The sequence below is a fragment of the Triticum dicoccoides genome, chromosome 3A (genome assembly GCF_002162155.2).
Source record: "Triticum dicoccoides isolate Atlit2015 ecotype Zavitan chromosome 3A, WEW_v2.0, whole genome shotgun sequence".
NCBI classification, from domain to species: domain Eukaryota; kingdom Viridiplantae; phylum Streptophyta; class Magnoliopsida; order Poales; family Poaceae; genus Triticum; species Triticum dicoccoides.
This window is the reverse complement of record NC_041384.1, coordinates 728,293,038-728,302,132: the sequence shown is the minus strand read 5'-3', so window position 1 is coordinate 728,302,132 and position 9,095 is coordinate 728,293,038. Positions and strand designations below refer to the sequence as shown.

General features: G+C 45.3%; 1 protein-coding gene across 3 annotated transcripts; it reads right to left on the bottom strand.

Moving 5' to 3' along the window:
* Window positions 1–1,017: 1,017 nt before the first annotated feature.
* LOC119270539 (G-type lectin S-receptor-like serine/threonine-protein kinase At4g03230) lies at window positions 1,018–7,594 on the bottom strand. Of its 3 annotated transcripts, XM_037552545.1 has the most exons (7): window positions 6,715–7,571; window positions 5,612–5,720; window positions 5,332–5,515; window positions 2,310–2,520; window positions 1,984–2,221; window positions 1,732–1,882; window positions 1,018–1,640 (listed from the first exon to the last, which is right to left on the bottom strand). In XM_037552545.1, exons 1-7 carry the CDS (start codon window positions 7,562–7,564, stop codon window positions 1,314–1,316), a joined length of 2,070 nt encoding a protein of 689 aa, XP_037408442.1. In that variant the 5' UTR covers window positions 7,565–7,571; the 3' UTR covers window positions 1,018–1,313. The 3 variants fall into 3 exon arrangements, with proteins under 3 accessions (XP_037408442.1, XP_037408443.1, XP_037408441.1); XM_037552546.1 differs by lacking the exon at window positions 5,612–5,720 and having other exon boundaries at window positions 6,717–7,594; XM_037552544.1 differs by lacking the exon at window positions 6,715–7,571 and having other exon boundaries at window positions 5,332–5,489; window positions 5,610–5,724.
* Between the last annotated feature and the right edge of the window lie 1,501 nt (window positions 7,595–9,095).

The window sequence follows — 9,095 nt, the reverse complement described above, 5'->3', positions numbered from 1 at the left end:
TCGTCGATCTGTCAATCTGTACTTTGTCGATTTAGTACATGGGAAGGTGCGCCTATGGTCATGCCCTGGGATGTAGTCATAATAGTAAACCTCGTTAACAAATATCTCATCTCTCCCGTCTACCTTTCTGCAATGATCGTTTGCGTATTTTCTAACAGTAGTTGCCCCTGATATTTATCTTTACTTCAACCAACAGCTTCTCATCCGGCTGCGTTTGGGACTGAATTTTAACACAAAGCAAGCATCTGACAATTTAAATTTACATTGCCAAAAAAAACTCCTATAGCACACTGTTGCTGTCAGAACTGTTTACAGCAACAGCGGTGAGCCCTGATACCACACCCAACAAACACATTGACACATTGCTTTAGTGGTCACTACATGAAACAAGGGTCAGCAAACTTAATCCTGCATGATTAGTCAATATAAAATTGTCAAGTTATCAACAGTTCTGCAGACCTAAAGGAAACCTTACTCCCAGATTAGAGGACTGTGTGAGTGCTTTTTATCTGGCCTGCTGCTGCTACTGCTCCAACTTCAGCGCTGCGCAACCTCTCGTTTTCTTTGCATTACATATAAAAGAATACAGTAAGGAAACCTACTGTTTTCCTCGAAAAAAAGAAGTTACTAACAGCATTGTGTTCGAGAAATGTTTGACAATTCTGCAGTTACTTAAAACAGTTAAGCTCTCACTTCAAAATTCAATAACTATTGATAATATTGAAAAAGAGAGGAAATTTCTCAAAAGTACAAACATACCTTAACTCATGGAAGGGAGTTTGCCAGATAAATTTTGCTTGAAACTGTAAATCAAGAACTCCTGTTCTTAGCAGCAATGAGTAGTACGGTCAATGAATTTATCCACCGTCAATGTTGGTATTATCGTGACAACTCTACAAAAAATGCTTCTTTTTGTAACAGTATGGAACTGCTACAACCCTAGCACACCAACGGAATTAACCTAGAGGAAAACATGAAAGGCGCACATAGATGCAACACATACTTCGCCCAGCAGGATTCAGTTAATGCAGCTACTTTCAGATTGAAATCCTTTGGATTTCAAGTCTTCCTTTAAAATCTACAGCAGCAGCCACCAGTGGAAAACGATGGTGCGGTGCACAAAAGTTAAATACAGTATTAACCTGCATATCAATATAGCCTACGGACACCAGCAGAGCTTCCTTCACGGCAGGAACCAAACAAGTGCTACAGAGGTACGCCGGTCGCAATCCTTCATCAGAACCAAAATATGATAGGCTGTCTGATTGCTAGCACTTCCATTAACAACTGAAGGTCTGAAGCAAAGTGACCAACTATCTGCCATCTGGCTCCTCAGTGATGGTTACGTCATTATTACTGCAGATAGTTACATCATTATGACTGCACAGAACACTACCCGATTCACCTTGCTTAGATACTCTGAGGTTGAAGTATGCCGGATGTTTAGGCTCTGGAAGAATAACAGCCTCGCTGTTTAACATCGCAACGACATTTGACATGGTCGGTCGATCATCTGCATGCTCTTGTACGCACATTAGTGCAATGTTAATGTACCTCCTAGCCTCCGCTGCATGGATCTCCTTAGCAATTGATGCTTCTAGAAGCTCAAGAAATCTTCCTCCTTCCCAGAGCTGCCATGACTACAGAAAATTTATCATCACATACATGTCAAAAATTACTTCGGTATACAAACAATGTACATATGTGTGTGAGAGTTTGCAAAATGCTCACATATCCAAGGAGGTTAAGAAAGTCTTCATGCTTATGGAAACCAGAATTCCTTTGTCCGCTAAGGATCTCGAGAAGTAAGACACCAAAGCTGAACACATCAGATTTGATCGAGTAAATGCCTTCAGATGCATACTCCGGAGCCATATAACCACTGAAATGAGTTAGAAGCATAAGTAAAATACTATATCAAATTTTAAATGTTGATGAATCAGCTAATTAATGCTATTCTAATTAATCTTGTTATGTACTTACTATGTTCCCACCACCCTTTTTGTGCTTCCTTGAGTATCATTGGAGCTGAAAATTTTTGCTAGCCCAAAATCAGAAATTTTAGGATTCATGTCCTGGTCCAAAAGAATGTTGCTGGCCTTAAGGTCTCTGTGTATGATGCGCAACCGAGAGTGCTTGTGGAGATACAGTAAACCTTGGGCTATCCCTTCGATTATCACACATCTTTTATTCCAGTCAACCAAAGTTGTTCTGCTAACATCTGCACATTAGAGAAGGCATCTTATAGTATGGCTGAGAGCCTGAGACACGATCGAAAATAATGGTTAACCTAGCTACATTGTGCATACCAAAGATAAAGAAGTCCAAGCTCTTATTTGGCAAATATTCGTACACCAATAGTTTTTCCTCTCCCTGAATGCAGCATCCCATGAGCTTGACAAGATTATTGTGCTGTAGTTTTGCAATAAGTTCAACTTCATTTTTGAATTCGGTGAAACCCTGTCCCGAATGTGAGGCAAGCCTTTTAACTGCAATTTCCATTCCATCTGATAATTGGCCCTGGAAGTATGTAGAAAATCGGAGGCATTATATTTTACCGAAATTACAGAAATTGGATCACATGCCATCCATGGGAAAGTACTTTTGGGATATACAACATCACATATCCAATACATTGTCTTAATATTCCATTTCAGTGCATTACTTCCATTTCCTTCAAAGTTTCAGTCCACTGACGAATAGGGCAAAATAAACATGTTTATCAAGATTTCCTTTTTTTTCTTAGTTTAAGGCCATCTATGAGGTTATTTATGCTAATCATATTTGGTTGAGTTACATTATAAAACTGGATTTTAGGATATATAAAATATATGTTTAAGGCAACTGTATGTATTTTTTTCATTCTAGGACGTCGATAATGTAATGGAAAGTGTGTGGCTTTGCTTTTTTTTTTGCCATAGGTTGCTAGTACAAGATAAATTATATGATGACTGCCATTGTACATATTGGAGTGTATCCTCTATAACACTATGCTCCCTAATTTTAAAGAGCTCACATTCAATTAAGTTCTTCAATTAGAATTGGGTCATCCGATTTTGACAGCTTTCTCATTCAATTCTTTAATACTATACACTATGCTTTCTAATTTTTAACGCCTCGTAATTAATCGAGGTATTCAAATAGAATTGGGTCACCCAATTTTTACCGGGTAACAATTTCTCAAGCTCTCCTATCTAATTCTTTTAATTCACTATGTTCCCTAATTTTGAAGCTTCTTTCATTCAATTGAGGTATTCAATTTTGGATTTGGTTTACGAATTTGACCGAGCCAGTGATTTTTCAAATCAATCAGCAGCAATCGGTCTATAAAAACATATCAATCCCACGCACCCTCCCACCATCTAGAAAAAAATATGATACTGTAGCACCAATATAGTACATGCAGCCGCTGACGCGGAAATTTCCCCACATAAATACAAGTTGGTTAGTGGATAACATAGAATCAACCATGAAAGGCCCACCAAATCATCACATTATAAATAAATAAATAAAAACACACTCCATCATCTTCCCCGGTCAAGCTAAATATTCCATCAGTTCCAAACTATAAGGGATATTAGTAGTCAATTTTTTTTTATTTTGACCAAGTTCAGAGATAAATTATCGACATCCACAATATTAAACAAAACAAGTATGAAAATTCATTTCATGATGACTCTAATAATACCGATCTGATATTATGGATATTGATATATTTTTCTACAAATTTGATCGATGTAAAAGGTTTGACTTTTGAAAAAAATTATACCTTATATTTTGAAGCAAAGTGATTAATCTTTTTAATAAAGCCAACATTAAAAATACCAACGGCGCAGCAAAGCGCCCACAACCCTTCTAGTATAGATTATTTTCCAACAAGGTAGTTTAAAAAACTAGGCACATGATAGCACGATTCATTATAGATTGGGCTATTGTAAATAGCGCTGTGCGCGTCGCCGGGCCGGCGGCGCGGTGGTGCAGCAGCGGCTGCGTAGGTGCTCCTGCCGGGTGGCGGGATCGATGGAGGCGGAGCATGCTTGGTGGGTGGTGTTGGCAGCTGCAACGGTGGCTGGCCCAGATCTGCCCGATCTGGCGGTGCGGGTCGCGGGCGACATGATCTGCGGGAGGCTGCCCCTGCCTCAGCGACGGGCTGGTGGGGGTGGCGGCGCAGTGGCGGTGGCTGGATGGGCGTGTTGGTCGTGTCCGCGTTGGGATCTTCCTGGTCCGGCGCATGGATGTCGGCAGGCGGCGCGAGGAGGCATCTCCGGTGAGCTCCCTTCGCTGCTGCTGCTGCGGTCGATTTGGTGTCCCTCGTCGGTGGGCGTGCGGTTGCTGGTGGTCTCGCAGGGATGTGTGCTGGCTGCCATGGTGGGACGACACGGGGGTGTGTTCGGTGGGGAACTCGGTAGGAGGGATGGGTGGCCTCGATGCGGTTGCGTCACCTATCGACGACACAGGGGTGTGCTGGTCCAGATGCATCCGCTCCTCCTTCTCCCCCTTTCCTCGACCGCGGGCGGGTTGGCGTGGGTCTGCCGATGTTCGGGACGGAGCGTCTGCTGTGGCTCCGTCGGTTGGGGCTGCCGATTGGCCAAAGCTGGGGCTTTTGCGTGGTCTCGGGGTTGTATGGTTGCAGGGCGGCAGCCTTGGTGGCGGGAGGCGTGGTGTTCATGGGCGGAGCGCGCGTCTCGGGTGCGTGCGGGCAGCCATGGCCACACGGGTGGCATTGCTGTTGGTGGTCGATGTTCGGCGTGGTGGTTTGGTGGAGGTGGATGAGCGCCGGGGTGCATTACCCGTGCGGTTCTTTGGCCGGTCAACGGTGGTGGCGTCCGCGGGCGTCGTTCCCTTCCTGAAGGCTCCGTTGCGGCTGCTCCCGTCTCCCCCAGTTTACTCCGGGTGAAAACTCAATCTTCTGGATCGGACGGTGGCGGCACTCCGGTGTCGTGCCCTTCTTGAAGGCACCGTTTTGGAGTCTTTGCTACGTTGAGGATTGGCCTCACTTCTTCACGGTGGCTAGTTCATAGTGAAGGTCGCCCGCGTCTCCAAGCGGTCTTATTGTTTATCTTTAGTGTGCTCGGTGGCGTTAGGGTGATGTGGTGTTGTGCGGCATCCTTGTATCTTGCCTTGGGTGTGTCTGTTGAGTGTGCCGTGTGTTGGGTGGTTGGTTGTATGCATAATCATTGCTTTATATATAAAGCGGGGCGAGAGCCTTTTTCGGTAAATAGTGCTATTGTAAATAACTAAATATATAAGGATGCTTTTTTGGCAATTGTGATTTAATATATATTTTTTAGAATGAACATTGATTGAATATTTTCAGGACAATGCATTTACCTTGTAGACAGGACCAAAACCACCTTGCCCAAGTAGGTTTTCTTTGGAGAAGTTGCGCGTAGCATGCAATATCTCAGAAAATTCAAAGAGAGTGAACTCTGAACTCTTATCTTCCAATCTCCAAACCAATGTGTCTTCTTCCGGCCTATTCTTGGCAGCTTGATCGTGTAAGATTTCCGTTCCCAAATTGAGAGGGCACACAAATAAAACATTAAGGCCGACTACAAAAAAAAGTGGTAGTTTCTTAGAGCAATGTTGGAATCGTGATAACAACAAACCTTTTCTTCGTCTTGTCATCCATACAATACAACAGATAAAGCACAGAAATATTGATAGTAATGGAGCTGCAACAGCAATAATCCACGGCGCCTTCCGGTTTGAGTTGCGTCCTAAGAAAACCATGAATTCATATATAGTTTTCATATAAGTATAAAATTATAAATACAAATTTATTTAGTGATAGAGACAGTGACAAAATCAATTGTAGGTTGCGGATCATCTCACTCGACCCCACTTCACCAATTGAACATGGGTCGGCCGCCTTTGACCTTTGAACCATTCTGTCTCTAGCATCCTTTCCCTTATCAATAAACATCCTTTTCATTTGCTATTCACTTAACTCATATCTTTTTATTCATATCTACTTGTCTAAAAATGCTACTCCCTCCAATCAAAAATAAGTGTCGTGGTTTTACTTCAAAATTGAACTGAAACCACTACACTTATTTTGGATCAGAGGGAGTATCACGTATGTAACAATCTAATTATCATAATAGTGAAAAGATCAAAGTATTAATTTTCCTTGTAAGTGGACATTGCAACTATGTAGAGGGTGTTTGTTTTCAGAGACTTATTGGTCTAGGAACTTAAATAAGTCCCTATAAGTCCCATCTAAACCAAACAGGAGGGACTTATAGGGACTTAAAGTGGGCATTTGGGACTTATGGAATAAAACTCTCAAGGAAGGACTTATAGGGACTTATAGTTGTAATATGGCCTTATAAGTCTCGGGAACCAAACATGTAGAGACTTGGGACTTATAAGTTGGGACTAAAAAAAGTCCTAGGACTTATGAACGAAACAGGACCTAAATCAAGTGCCATGAAAAACAATTTAGTGTTGAACACAACTCTAATTAGCTAGCTTATTTCTGGTAGCATATATAATAATCAGTATAAGTTATTTTTAATAGCTGCATGCATCACTCGACGGAAAGACAGAGGGAGAGTTCACATTTCTTTCAAAAAAGAACAGCTCTTCTCCTATAAAAAAAATTGTTCCACAAAAGATGTGTGACATGTTACCTAAATTATTGAATCTAATTGAAGCCGTGGTGCCATGTCCAACCAAGGATCTGCCAGGAAGGACGAGAATTTTACATACCTTGGTGTTCTTGGATGGTGGCTTGCGCAGCCGGCAACTGCGGGTACACTGTAACTGGCGGCATTGTGTTGTTGATCGCCGGAAGTTCAGATACCAAGTTGATAGTACGCAGCATGGGCTCCCCTTGGAAGAATGGGTATATCTCGTACCTCATGCTACACCGTGTCCCCAGAACTTGACCACCTTGCCTACTGTCTATGTACCTGAGCGTTAACTGGGAGTAAGGCTGGAAACAGGCTGCACAGTCATCGGCGGTCAGGTCGGGCGTGCACTGCATAAGGCAGTAAAGCGTCGGGAAGGAGCTGACGTCTAAGCGCGAAGTGGTGAACCTCCTCGAGCTGTTCGCGGCCGATTGAGCCGTGTTGTTCAGAAGTGTGACCAACAAGAGCCTGAAGGAGTCAGCTCTTGTCGAGGTGTTAAGCGGCATCTCAATGTTCGCAATGACAAGTATTTTGTCATTGACGGTGGTGGCGAGAAATTTCTGGTTGGAGAACCTGAGCATGCAGGGATTGCCATTGTAGTACACGGTGACGTCCTTATTGTTCGGGCAGTGCTCCTGTCCATCCTGGAAGGCGTTAACCAAGCATCCCTCGCAAGCAGAGGCGTTGTAGTCCCCGCGGCAGAGAGCGAGGGCGAAGATTGTGTTCGGACCATTGCCAACGGTGTCGGTAGCGAATAGGGTGGTGCTGGATGCTGCCTTGTTCGGGAGGGTGGATGAGAGGAGCAGGAGGTTGGCTTCATAGGTGCTATTTAATTCGTAGTCACCGCTGTCGCCACAAAATGGCCAAGTTTCGGCAGAGGCGAGAGGCATGAGGAGCAGGAGGAGGAAGGAGAGGATAACCATGGCCATCCATGGATGACAAGGCATATCCACGGATGATAGGAACCTCATCGCCAGGGATCTTGTACAAACTGAGGAGCTCTCCACAAAAAGGGAGACAAAATTTTTATGTTAGAACAGTAACATATAAAAAGTAAAAACAATGTAGAGAACTGGAAAACGCCAGCATACATTGAAGTTCCACCTCCCCAAGTTGTAGTAACTCTGGATCATCAATAAGTGATGGCGCACCAACCTAAGGAACACAGAGGAGCAAAATGTCGATCTGCTCAGAACTGCAAAGACAGCATGCTATTGCTGGCAAAAAATTTAAGAAATGTCTCAGAATTTGAATCCTGTGGTGCTAGAAGAATATGCCTCTTTGTTTGTGGCATCGGGGAATACCATACCACCATCCATTTCAGTAGCTCTGGTGACCATGTTGTAAAAATTCGGCGGCAAAATTGAAGGCATGTAAGCATCAGAAAAGTACTGTGCGCTAGACAATTAAGAAATCCAAATGCTCTAGATTTCAAAGTTCAGATATCAGGGATTATCCTTTTCTAAAAAAATGATATCAGGGATTATGTTGTAAGTTCAAACAAGTCAACTCCAAGTAAAATGTTTAGCACGAAGAAAAATCCAACTTTGGGTGTTCAAAGTTCAAACCGAATAACAAAGAATCTAAGGGTGACGGATTATGGATCGGCCTTGCAGGCTTATGGATTATGGATCAGGGCTTATCATCCACAGAGCTCTGCATTGCAGGAGGAACTGCCTGAAACCGTGACAAGAAAAAGGTGGGGAAAGAGGTGATTTCGTACCTCCGCCCTCCGGACGATGACGTCGCCGGCGCACGACCTCCGCTAGCGCTCGCTCCGCTCTCCTGCTCGCTCGCCAGCCAATGTAGCCTCCGCTACAGGTGGCACGTCCAAGAGATAAGTCAGCAGGGTGGGAATGGAGATGAGGGTTCAGTGGAGGACGGCGGCGGAGTGCACTTCTTTTTCAACTTCGGGGGCGGGCGACAAGGAGGAGGAGGAGGAGAACGACTGGTTGACCCACCGCGAGTCTCCCGTCCGTCTCGTAGTGCCGACCTCCTGCTTCAGTGGGCTCGCATGGGCTAAAGAAAGCCCAGGCCACATGGCTGAAAATGATTTTTTTTTGGCAGATGTAAGAAGTTCCTCAGTGGGCTTCTGCTTTTGACAAGTGCCGATTTTCAATAATAGGAATCCAAGATTGAGGGCGACCCTTTCCCCCTCCCCCTCCCGCCCGCGCCGCCACCCGCGAGGCGGCCGGGGCGGGCGCCCAGATCCCGCCGCCTCCGGTCTCCCCTCCTCCTCCTTCCTCCCTCGCCGCCGCCAGGGGGCACGGCCGGGCTCGCCTGACCGGCGCCGGCGGCGGCGGGGCCCTGCTCTTCCTCCTCCGCGCGTTGGGGGCGACGCGGGGTCCCTCCTTCGCGGGCGGGCGCGGCGCGGGCGCGGGGCGCCGCGGCGCAGCGGCGCGCGGCCCTCCGGCGGCGCGTGGTGCGGCGTGGCCGGCTGCGTGGTGGAACGCGCCTCGC

Excerpts from the sequence above, each read along its gene's own strand:
- LOC119270539 (XM_037552545.1), bottom strand. The coding sequence starts at position 7,564 with ATGGCCATGGTTATCCTCTCCTTCCTCCTCCTGCTCCTCATGCCTCTC. Across the intron at positions 2,521-5,331 it reads GTTTTGGTCCTGTCTACAAG|GGCCAATTATCAGATGGAAT; the intron begins GTAAATGCATTG and ends ACATACTTCCAG. Across the intron at positions 2,222-2,309 it reads CTTGGACTTCTTTATCTTTG|ATGTTAGCAGAACAACTTTG; the intron begins GTATGCACAATG and ends TCTAATGTGCAG.